The sequence below is a fragment of the Chlamydotis macqueenii genome, chromosome 8, assembly GCF_036417535.1.
Source record: "Chlamydotis macqueenii isolate bChlMac1 chromosome 8, bChlMac1.mat, whole genome shotgun sequence".
Lineage (NCBI taxonomy): Eukaryota > Metazoa > Chordata > Aves > Otidiformes > Otididae > Chlamydotis > Chlamydotis macqueenii.
The window spans coordinates 11,864,725-11,877,333 of NC_141563.1; the positions used below are offsets into that span (position 1 = coordinate 11,864,725).

The 12,609-nt window shown below is 48.1% G+C and overlaps 1 protein-coding gene across 1 annotated transcript in view; it reads left to right on the forward strand.

Moving 5' to 3' along the window:
* Positions 1–12,609, forward strand: part of PAPPA2 (pappalysin 2) — an 89,139-nt gene that overhangs the window by 46,940 nt on the left and 29,590 nt on the right. Inside the window, exons 14-15 of the mRNA XM_086753458.1 lie at positions 8,655–8,809; positions 10,926–11,120. Of these exons, the coding sequence (XP_086609584.1) occupies positions 8,655–8,809; positions 10,926–11,120 (350 nt within the window). The remainder of the gene's footprint in view (positions 1–8,654; positions 8,810–10,925; positions 11,121–12,609) is intronic.

The window sequence follows — 12,609 nt, forward strand, 5'->3', positions numbered from 1 at the left end:
GGAAGGCAGAAAAGTAGATTTTGTGTGTGGCCTGTGCACCTGCACAAAACTGCATTGAAGGACCATTCCCTGGTGGGAAAACCAAGCTCCCCCTGCTGAGGAGCTTAGCTGAGGGTTGCTGCTGAAGCTGAAATACTGGCTTTTTTAGTGTGTGCTTTACAACCTCCATCTCCATCCATTCCACTCTTCCCCACACTGCAGGAAGTGGGACGAAGCTCTCTTCCTCCTTGCACTGGGTCCTTCTCCATTCCAGGCTCCTCACCAAGCCTCATGCCGCCCCTGTCATAACACAACGATAACAATAATAGTAGCAAAGTCACTTTAATTTATTGATGTCCAGCACTCGCAAGCATCTGCCCGTCTTCGTAAAGCAGCAAACAAGAGGCGGTGTTTGCAGAACGGGTGCTGCTCTCTGAGCAGGTCGTGCTGGCAAAGGCACAGGGAAGGACTGCCATCCAAGACAGACTAAATAAACAAGGCAGAAAAAGCGTGCCAAGCAGAGGCACGGACCCAAGGAAGAACAAAAGAATGGTGCTTAGCTCTGTCCTAGAGGGGTAGTGGGGCTGACAACAGCCAGACCTGCCAAGTTTGGCTTTGCTTTCGGCTCCCTGAAGTTACAGGCGTGCTGATCCAGGGCTCTGGTTCAGCCATTTACCAAGCCACGCCACTGGGAATAGTGATTTTTGGGTCCAAGCTTTGCTGGAGCCGTGGGGGCGTTAAGAGTGAAGGGCTTTGGCTAAGGTCATTGCATTGCTGCTACTGTCACTTTTCTTTTGGTGATGGCCCTGGATGGATGAACATCCATGATCACGAATAAATGTGTATGTGTTGCTCTAAAAGCTTGGGGGATCATGGTACAATTGATTTATGTAGAGTTCTGGAAGCTATGAATATACTGCTGTTGCTTTTTACTTGCTTTTTTTTTTTTAAGTGCATGTGTGATTTACACAGAAACATAAATCTTAGTGAGTCAGCATGTAAATATTATTGTCAGCTTTACATTAAAGGATCAACATCCACCTGAAATGCAGTCCATTTCCTCCTGGTAGCCCTTACAGCTAAGTACACACATGCTTCTAAGACCCAAGCCAGCTGATGTGGTTTTTCGATTGTATTTTCTCATCCTTTAAAATAATTTTGCGCTCTCATTGCTTGAGAGCTTCTCCCTCAGAAGTGACTGCAAGGGGTAATAGACTGACCAGACACAGCACGGATGGGGAGAAGCTCATATAGGGACAAACAAAGAGGAAAGGAAATGTTTTTTCTCTTAAAAATCCCATTATAGCTAAAACACAAGCCAGCTCCCGTATTGCCGAAGCGCGCAGAGCTGCGTGCTGTCCTCTTTGTGTGGGCATGACAGGACCCAGCAGCATCCTCGTGTCTTCTCTTGTCGCTGCCGTCCCGCGGGCTCCCTGCAGCCTTGGCTTAGCTGCAGTTCGTTGAATTGCAGGTTACATACGTGCCCTGAGCAAACACTCAAAGTAAATCAGATCCCCAGAGTTTTTGGAGGAGGAAATACTATTTATAGTATTGCTTTTCTGGACAAAATTCTTGAATATTCAGAGGCAGCTTAGGCTTACAGTCTCCAGTAGCCTTGCTAATAGTAAAGGATGTGCCTCTAAGTCAAGCAACATCCCCCCCTTATTATATTTTAAAAATCTATTTCATCTCTAAAACAGCAGCATTTTTATTTTTAAGGGCTAATAATCCATTTCATATAAGGCAGGTGGAGTCTGGAGAAAAAAAAATCCCCTATAAAAATCCAGGAAAATAAAATCCTAAGAGGTTTAGAGACATTTGACTGTACAAGATCACAGAAGATTTGTGTTATTCCTGTAAAGAACTGGATTGACCATTTGCACGCACCCAGCCTCGTATACACAGTACGTGCATGTGCGTGCTTTCCTAAAATAACCCAAGAAAGGGACAGTAACAAAAGCAACAAAGAAATGAGGTTTCCTGACTGCAGTCTAGAAATACTCGTTGCCAAAATAATAAATACATGACGGCTTGGTATTTCTGTAGCATCTTTCATCTTGAAGGATCTCAAAGTGCTTTGCAGGCTGGGGAAAACAGAGAGATCATGTTTTGGCTGACGAAACACAGCTATCTCCAGGCCAGGACGCAGAAGGTGTTTCACACTAGGAAGGTACGTCCTTGTTTTGAAAAGAAGAGTTACCTTCTGCTTTCGGACCCGCTGGAGGCACTGAAGGTTGGAAGAGCACTTGCAGACCGAAGCAGGGTGGTGGCCCTCCCTTGTATCCTGCTACCAGCACCAGAACCCCTCTCTACTCTCGGGCAGCTCAGGGCTGCTCTTTGCTTTCTGTACCCGATCACAACCTTGTGAGGTCAAGCAGAAATCAGATTTCTAGCAAGTTTCTACCCATGAAACTCAAACTCTCCAGCTTTCATCCTTTTCATTTTAAAACTTAGCCACACTGCCTCCTGTTTTCCTTGGTACAGGCTACATAGCGAAGCAGGGAAACATTGTTCATTTCCTCCATTATGTTTATTTTTAGCTTGGTTTTATTTTTAGAGTGTTTTATTTTAGGTTAGCGTATGCTGGGAAATGCCTTGGCAAGTTAACAGGAAAGGTGCAACAAAGTGAAATTGGCATTGTGTTTTTATTTCCTGTGTGAGCGCCCTCCTCTGCTCCCCAAAAAGTGGGTTTAATGCATCAAGGGGACTCTGGTTTGGATTCCTTTTAGATTGCAAGTAGGTGTCAGAGAGAAAAAATCAGGTGGAAGAGGGAGTTGTTTACATGTTTTCAATTGCTGTACTCTATTCAAAAGAGAAGAGGGCCATTTCCCAAGCAGGTTTTATTTGGTTTGTTTTCTTCCAGGTGTCAAATTTATGCAGGATCAATTTATGAACAGCATCTGTGCTGGTGTGAAAATTTGTGGGGACCTTGAGTAGAGAAGCTGGTGTTTCTTATCCTTCCCTCTGGCCTAGGCTGCCCCATGGTTGGGGACCCAGGATAAAGTGGATGACACTTATGTTGGTATTCCAAGGCCAACCCGGATGGGCTGAGACGTGCTTGGGTCAACGTGTACCTCCATCTCCACTCTGTCCTGCCAGCTGGCACTGAGAGTTGTCTGCTGTGAGGACAGCACGTATTGCCTGGTTGTCTGTTTCTTGCCCCTCCCAGGCAAATGCAGCCTCCTGAGTGCAGCATGAGGCCCATCAGAGCAAGTTGTTTCTGTTCTGCACCATGCGCATCCTCTCTCCTTAGCCTGGAGGAAAACACCTCTCAAGAACCAAGCCTAGAATCATGATCGTCACCTTTCCTGGGGCATGGGCTCACCTCAGTCTTTGCCTCTGCCCTTGAGACCTTGAGGTGCTTCTCCTCCAGCATCAAAGCCCGTTGACATATGGCACTTCTCTTGTGGGTCTCTGACTGGCTGATGGTCAGTGGTGGCCAAGACTCTACTCTAGGACTTGATCATTCACTTTAACTGGGGGCTTCATTGTCCAGCTGGAAGGTGGCAAGGGAAAGCCTTGGAGGCACAGGGACCATTTTCATGGGCTGCCCCATTCTATTTGCTCGCTGCAGCCTAGTCAACTTCTTCAGTTTAATGCTTTGTATATGGACTTTGCCCTCGGTCTACAGCTGCAGCCAGCCTGCCCTTGTTTTGCCCTGCCTTCTCTAATTTCACATGCAGGCACTAGCATTTTTCACAGAAACTGGATTAAATGCGTCCTTCAGAAGGCTCTCTTATCTCATGTCACAGGCTGCAGGAGGTTGAGTCCACCATCTCCCCTGCTGAGCTATTCTTATATTCAGTAAGCCTCTGTGCTGAGAAGTTGCCTCTGATTTCAAGATGAAAGTTGTTGCTTTTGCTCCATCCTTGTCAGAAAGGTCTAAATGCCAGCAGATGACTCTTCTGTGTATATGTGTGTGTACAGAGGGATCAGATCCTTTCACTATCTCCTCTCTGTCATGATAAATGGTTTTTTCCTCCTTAAGTCTTATAGCATAAATCTCACAGTCCAGCTATGGCTTCTGCTTGCAGCTCCCTTTTGACATCCCTCCGCTATTTCTATGTCCTTCTTGGTGGTGGCTGTGGATTAGAAGTGAATTCCTCTGGACAAGAGAGGAGATGGCAGAAATAAGGTGCAGTGTGTTTCCATGGGGATCAGATGTGGGTAAAGGTGTTATTTGGGATAGCTGAATATGTGCTCTTGAAGAATACTGGCAGATAAATCCTACCTGTGGGCTGGCCTCACAATGGGCAGGTGGACCACCTGCCTTCAGGAAGGAGTCAGACCAACTTCTCTCAGGAGTGATGAATGGTATGGTCTGTCCTGCCTCAGGCTGGGAAGCTGAATAGACCAACCTTGACACCCCCTTTAGTGTCACTTTCTGTGCTTCTATAAATCTATTTTGGTGTAGCAAGCCACAAAAAAAATGACAGAAAGGAACTGCTGGAAACATATAAAGACTGATCTGCTCTTGCTCCTTTTTCTTCCTTTCCCACTATGGCTACGGAGGGGCCAACAGGTCATTTGAGATCTTACTGGTGCCTTTCCTCTATCTGTGAGGTACAGTGGATGACTCACAGGGATATTATTTTTTGCCAAGTTTCCTTGGGAGTCACGTACCGAAGAAAACATCTTTTCTTGAGGTGGCAACCTCAATGAAGATTGTAATCAAGAAGCATCACCACCTTTGGGTCTGTACATGTAGCTTGCTCCCACAAGGATGGTTGCCATCAGATTTACTGGAAAAGTAAGACCTTTCCCCTTCACAAAATACATGCCTGAAGGGAGAAACTCCCAACTATTTCCAAAACAACTTTTCTCATTTCCTAGCTATTCTCTTTTGCTAGACCACATTGGGGTAAACATCTTTTATCGCACTGATGTTCAGTGCTACAATCCAGATTCCACCTGAGTACATGCAGTGACTACTTTTAACTTCAGGAGATTTGACTGGAGCCTTTACCTTTCCATCAACATCTATAACGCCCATCCCCAAAAATTTGCACCACAAGATGAACTTCTTATAACAATTTTCCCCTGTTAGAGTTGGAGCTTGATGATAAAGGTCATTTTAGCAGCAATCTTAGGGTTGAAATCTTGTGTAGATACTGCAGCAGTTTACAGATGATTTATTACACTTCAGTCAGCTGCACTATATTTGACTTGGCTTAGCTTGACTTGGGTAAATCTGTCAGAGTTCTGTGAAATAATTTGTGCAAAATGCAAAACTTCAGCTTTTCAGAATTTGGGTTTTGTCACAACAAAATGATGTCTCCCTGCCAGCATCCAGCATTGTCACCACTGACTCAACGTGCTCCATTGTGTCCTGCTTTTATTCTAGAAAGATGAAGGATCTCAAAGAGAAGGTTTTCTCTAGTTCATAGAATTGATACCATTTCAGAACAAATCTCTTATAGTTCCTATTGCTAGGCATAATTTCACAAATTTCCAGATCTGAAACTTTCTTTGATGTATGAGTTACGTGACTTGGTGAGCCCAGAAAATCATGCAGGGTGGTGCTGACGTGGAATAAGTTAGGAGAAAAACCTTGATATTTTGTAAAAATGTTGCTGACAAATCATTAGTTGAGCTTCAAAAGACGCTGGGATAAAAATGGAAAATTTTTGGGATGTTTCATGCAGGGGAAAAAAAAAATATTGGCTTGTCCTACATCTTATACAGCCTGAATCAGAAATGGCCAAATGTCAGGAGTTTGCAGCTGTGATACAGGAATTCATTTATCATCAAAAGGAGAAAGAGCTCCTTCATGCTGAGATCAGAACTGGGCTAACTACACCATTTCCTTGTCCAGCCTTCGTTAGGGTTTTCCAGCAGCTGTGAGTAAAGATTTATTCCATGAAGTTACCTGAACATGTGGACCACGATGGGGCCAGGCCACATGTTTGGGTTTGGTTTTTTTTAATTATTCTTTTTTTTGTCCTGCACTCGTATGGCATCTGGCTTGAGGGTGTCCTGGCCCAGAGTATTGAAGTGGTAGTCACGACGATGCTGATAATGATAAAGGAACTGATCAAAGCAAAGTTTGTATGTAGAAATTATTTATATATATATATATATATATATATATATAAAATTTTTTTAAGCTTTCTCATATATTTGAGAAAATTAGCTTTCAGTGATGTGAGACCCTCTTCAGGTCTGTAACAGCAGTACCAGACTTCAAAGCTACATGTAGGATGAGAATATCTTCTCAGAACTTGAATTGATAAATTTCAGATCATTTCCAAAATAAAACCTAGTGGGAATTTGTGGGATATGGGTGGGGTTAGTCACAGAGGGAACAGCAATAGGTTAGTAATCTTTTGGAGCAAAGAGAAAGCTAATTATTTATAAAATACATCTGTATGCACACATAGAAAGTGTGCATGAGTGTACATGTGTGGTGTATATAAAAAAGATTTTGATATTACAACCTATAATATCAATCCCTTATGTATAACTAATCTATATAACATTTTGTGTATATAATAACACAGTAAAAAAACTTGCTGATCTCTCAATCTACTTTATACCGGCATTGCCAGTTATGTTTCCAAACTGGTGGAAAACCAAAATGTGCCCAGAAGAGCTGAAAAGTATCAGTGCTTCGTTACCTGTTATTTGATAACAGTGCTGCCCCAGGCAAGGTGCTCTTGCTCCAGTGGTACCAGCAGAGCTGCTCCAATGAAGCACTTGGCCTGGCTTGATGTGTCTGGAGGTGCCACCACCCCACCTTGAACCAGCACAGCAATGAGCGCATGCTCCATAACTCAACACAATGTCATGAGCAGATGAACTTAGGTGTCCTCAGGTCCTGGTGTGGCCACCCAGCTTCCCTGTAGCCTACAGCTGCTTGGTGAACTGATCGCTCATCTCCCACCCCACTTCACAAGATGTGGTTTATGATTTGGCTACACAACCTCCGTGTGCCTGGAGGCAGGGACTCCCTTGCACTGGTGAGTTGATGTAGCACCAAGCACTGTGGTAGGAGGGGTGCTGCGCACCAGCTGCATTTCCCCACATGCCTGTGGCTGGTGAGGAAGAAGATGGGATGCAAGAGCAAGGATGGAAAGAGGAGAAGCTCAGCTCCTTTTGCACATGCGTGTGCAGAGACATGCACACGAGGAGATTTGGGACAGTGGCTCCATCATGGGGAGTGGAGCTGAGGACTGGAGCATGTGTGCGTGCGCACTCCGGGGGCACGGGCAGGGAGCAAAGCAACTGCCCGGAGAAGGTGACTGTGGGAGGGGAGGGGAGAGGGCTACAATTGGTACCAGATGCCCTCAGAAGCTAATGACCTGACAAATGCTGTGCTCATAAAACAAATTCTTTAAAAAGGAAGCAAATGGAAATATAAGCTAGTGAAAGAATTTGCAGCAGCTGCCCTGAAACCATTTCTCACTTCATAAACAGGTCTGTATTGAAAAAACAGCCCCTTTCTTCTTGTTCTCCTTTGTGGTCCCCTCCCGTGCCCACCGGCTCTTTCAGGGCTGGGGCCTGCAGGTTTCCACCGTGTCTCTGGCTCTGTGGACTTATCCAGAGTCAACAGCACATTGCGTTCCCTTAATGTCTGTGTCAGCACGGATTTTTTGTGTGTGTGTGTGTCACTTGTGGGATTTCTAGCTGTGCATCCTTGGCTGGAGGTGTTGAGCAAATGCAGGAGGCAAAGACTGCCTCTGCCTCCCCCGAGTGAAACGCTGCGCACAAAAACTGCCAGCAGCCCCGTGCAAAGCAGGGAGCAGAGGGCAGGTGTCTGGGTCCACCTCCCTCCCTTCTCTCCCCAGTTATTACCTGAAGTTGCACCTCTGCCCGTGCTTCAGGAGGGCTGCTGGTGGTTTTTGCGCTTGGTAAAAGGCAAAGCCTGACCTCCAGGCAACCAGGGCATTTTCTTGTGGGAGCCGTTGTGTCAACCCTGTGTCTTGGCCCCATTCCATCTCTGGTAATTAATCTGCTGGCTGCATTTCACTGATGGAGACCATAGCCCCTCTGGCCGACACTTCTCTTCATAATGGAATTATTTGTGATGCTTAATTAATCAGTACCTAACGGCTGGTCCTTGGTGGGAAGCTGCTGTGGTGAGGGGGGGCCTGTTTATTTCCAAGGGACAGGTGACACATTGCAAGCTTTCCCAGGACCTCTTGTAACTTGAGGTGGTGCACAGGGGAGAGTAATTCCTTCTTTTAGCTGCATCTCACCTTGCTGGATGTGCTGTCTGCCTGCCCTCTCGCTGTCACCTCCTTCCTCTCGCTCCCTTGGTTCACCTACAGTGAGCACCACTGGCCCCTTTGGTGCCAGGCATCATGCAGGCTCTGTGTGACATAGCCTGTGCGCCCTGGAGCAGAGGAGCTGGGGTAGCCCCACCAGACAGCATGGATTTTGGAAGGAGCACTGTTGGGCCGTGCCTCCTTTCATCAGCTTGGAAGGACACCATGGTTTGTGGGAAGATGTGTGCTGGGGTTGGGCTGTGGTCCAGCCAAGGCAGAGCTGGGAAAAAGTGCCCTCCTGGCATTCTCAGGAGGCTTCAAGCCTGGAAGAAGCTGGGGCTGAGGGATGGGTGTGTGTCTCTGTAGGCATCTGTGACCCGCTGAGCACCCAGGTGCCACCCAGGGAGACGTCATTTTGCTGCATTAGCCCTGGGACTTGCTTGCTGATCCCTTCCCTCTTCTCCATAGCTGTGTCCATGGTGCTTGTGTGGGATCGGGAAGCTGCACACGGCCGCTGCCGACTCACGCTGCCACCCTCAACTGCACCTCCGACGGCCTGAGGCACATGGTGTGCACCGTCGCCTGTGAAAAGGGCTTTGTCCTCCGCTCTGGCAATGGGAAGAGTCTGGGCTCCATGCAGGTGAGCGGACCTCAGGTTGGGGTGACTTCATGGCCTATTGGATTGAATGCTAGTTAAGACCTTATCACCCCGAGGTGGTTAGAGTGACCCCCAGGACACCTTGTTTCTCCAGCCCTTACATCCTCGCTGCTTTCTGACAAACTTCAGCCCAATGGAAGCTCTGGTGCTGGACCTCCATGGTGGTGGCTGATGGTCCTGCTTTGGGGACCCTTCTCCTTTCCCTGCTGCAGTCCTCCAAAGTGCCCCTGCCCAGCGCTGTCTGCAGATCATGGCTCTGCTGGGCAAAAAGCCGCTGCAGGGGACATCCCAGGCCGGGGTGATGCACTTGCACAGAGGGGGAGGTGGACGTTTCTGCTCCCCAGATGGGCATTGCTGGGAGAGTTAAACATCCCTGGGTTGTTTTCTCTCTTAAAGCTGAGGTTAGTAGCTCAGGAAAAAATGAAGTCATTGCAGAGTGACTATATTTAGTGCCCAGAGCTTTTCTTCCTTTGTGTGGCATTGCAATAAAGCTGCCCACGCCAGTGGGGCAGCACGGAGGTCACCGTGACAGAGTCTGTCCCGCTTTCCAGAGGGCTGGGGGGATGCCTTGTAAAAACCACAAGCCAGCATGGCTCCTTGCCATTGGCCGAGGAGATCTGGGTCTGATGTATCCTTGGAAGCCGAGCTGCCTCGGGTTTCCCGTCCTGCAGCCGCTGGGGTTTGCCGGAGGCAAGGTGGGCACTGGAAAGCACAACAGAGCTGCTGGGGATGAACTGCTCGGCTCCTCGTCACTGGGGAGGTTACTAATTACAGAGCCGCGGGGCTCTGTGGGCCAAGGCATGCCTATGGAAAACAAAATGTTCCCATTCTCCTCTGAAATGAAACTGCTCAAAATAAATCTGCCTCAGGTGACAGTTTTCCTGCGTCTGACAGTATGATGGGAAACTTCTGGACAGAGCTTTGCCATGTGGCTGTCACAGCAGATAGCAGCTTGCAGGTGCCCTGTCCTGAGCCCTCCACTGATGTTACTGGTTTGGCTGTGTGACCTTACTCATCTTGAGGCATTCTGGGGAGAATGCACACAGCTCTTCAGTGGGCATCCCTTCCACCTGGTTCAGCTACTCCATGATCCTGCTGCTCACCTGAGAATACCAGACTCAGATTTAGCGATGCCGTTCAGAGCGACTGTATCCAAGTCTGGGAGGACAGGTCACACGTTTGACCGTGGGAGCAGTGTGGTTGTACTCAGCCAGTGAAGGGACATCAGGAACAGTTGAAAGATACCTCTTTGGTCTGTAGCCCCTGCCTGAGGGCTGCTGGGCTGGGGTTAGTGGTCTGGGAGCAGAAATCATAAATAGGTTGGGTTGGAAGAGACCTTTAAAAGATCATAAAGTACAACCCTCCTAGCATGGCTGGGGGCATCTTTCACTAGATCAGGTTCCTCATGGCATGTCATCATCCACCACTCTCTTTTGATAGTCCATGGCACATGTTGATCATGTTTAGTGGTGGGACCACTGAGGGTTAAGTTCTCATGCAGTCCCCAAGCTGTATAAGCGGGGCCATGTAATTAGGACCTGTAAATGAGATTATATGAACTTCTGATTTCAGTGGGGTCTGTGGGCTGAGGCACGAGAGAATTGGTGCATTTAAGGAAAAACAATCAACAGGAAAGCTGCCTGTCAACGGCTGAAGTAAGACTTGATCTTGTAGGGGAGAAAATTGCAGTGCACAGAGCTGGGAATAACTTGTAACTCAGGAAATTGTAGTGTATCTTGAAGGGATTTTTCTTTTTTCCCTCAACGTGCTCTGGCACCATGCAGGCAGCATGCATGCAGCTTGCATTTTGTGGAGGCAAGCAGTTACAGACCAAGCATTAGAAGGTCTCTTGTGCAGATGTCTTACATGTTACCCCAAGGGTCAGTCACTGCTTTTGCATCCCAAACATCAGCCCGTGAACAGGCAGGGGCTTCATGACTCAGTGTCCAGAGTAGGGAGAAAGGGTAGGTTGAGGGAGGAAAAATGGGGGAAGGCTCTCCTTGTCCCAAAACCTGGGCCAGCCCTTTCTGCTGTGGTGATACAACAGTAGACTAAAGCTCACTCACAGGGGTCTAACAGAGCCTTACTTTCTCTGCAACAGGAGGTGGTGCTGACATGCAACTCGGGGCGGTGGGACAGATCTGTGACTTGTGACCCTGTCAACTGCGGTGTCCCTGACCAGTCCCACGTGTACTACGCTGAGTTCTCCTGCCCCAAGGGGACCACCTACCTGCAGAGATGCTCCTTCTCCTGCATCCACCCTGCCAAGCTTCAAGGTATGGTCTAGAGTGCTGAGGGATTTAAGCGCCCTTTTTGGTGCCACCTTTCCATGCCTGCCCCCAGCTGTTTGAACAGAGCATTGCTACTTTGAATTTCCCAGTTATCCTGGCTTCTCCCAGCCAAGTGGGCTGTTGAGAGACCTCCCAAAATGGTGGGCATCCATCCCCATTGAATGGGGGCAGCGTAGCATGGGGAAACTTCCTCTGACTCCTATCCCTTGGCTAGCAGCCCTTATCCATCCACCTCAGGGTGTAGGGATGTCCTCCTGGTAACTGGTGAGGTCTGGCAGCCTCCAGCATTATGGGGACAAGGCAGGCAAGAAGTGTGCAGACAGCCAGTGCCAACAGAGAGGACTTCAGAGAGCCAAAAGTGGCTCAGTGCCTGGTGGCTGCGGGAAAGCCTGTGGTTCAGGGGGTCTGAGGCTGTAAAAAGCTGTAGACACCAAGGCCTGAAACTGCAGAGCAGTCTAGGAGATGTTCACCACCCAGACACACAGCAGTGCCCCAGACACGCCATGGCCTGGCTTTCATTCTGCCGACTCCATCAATAGCCGCAGGAATGTTTTTAAGTCAAGTCGGAGAAAGAGAGCTACTGTTCCTGTCTATATGAGGCTGAGCTGGATAGGATTTTGGGGGTAATTGCCTTGACAGCTTCAAGCATTGGGACTTTATGTGAGTTTCCACCAGCGCCTTTGCTCTGAACAATCACATACAACAAATCATTTTAATGGGTGCCCTATTTTATAGAGACATTTTAGCTGGAACGTATGAAAATAATTTACTTTTTTTTAAAAAAAAAAAAGTTAAATCTAAGGAGCAAAAACTGCAGGGAATTAAGGTCTTGTTTCATCATGGGGAGGGATGCCGGCAGATCCCCAGTGTGAACTGATCAAAGGGTAGCATGCAAACAACAACTTGACAGCCCAAATTCTGCACAAACCGATGCCCATTGCCTTGGGTGGGTCAGCTGAGGGCAGGGCTTTGTCTGATCTTTCACTCACAGTCACCTCTTGCTCCCGCTGAAGTCAACCGGAGGTTTGCCATGGGCTCCCTTAGTGGGAAGGCGTTCCCTCGGTGGAGCGCACTGGGTGACATCCAGTGGCTGACATGACAGACGGTGGTGCTTGGCCAAGGCTGCTGAGCTGTGAGGGTCAACTCGCAGAGGTGCAGCCGACTCGGCTGAGCTGTCAAGGCAGGGACGTGCCTGATGCTTGTTCTCCATGAAGGCTTACATCTGTATGGCAAGGCTCTCAAGGCTAATAAACACTAAGAAAAGGCAAGGAAATGATGACACAGCTGCACGGTGCTCAGAGGTGGGGGATGACCCTCAGCAGTTCCAGCCTGCCAGGAGCACAGGCGCTGAGTGGAGGCACAGTCTTGTCCCCAGTCCAAGCGCAGTTGTAGGCAGAGCAGTCACGCCATAAAAAGAAAGCAATGCTCGAAGGGAGTGTGGAGCAGTCTGGCCACACAGGGAACCTGCTAATCC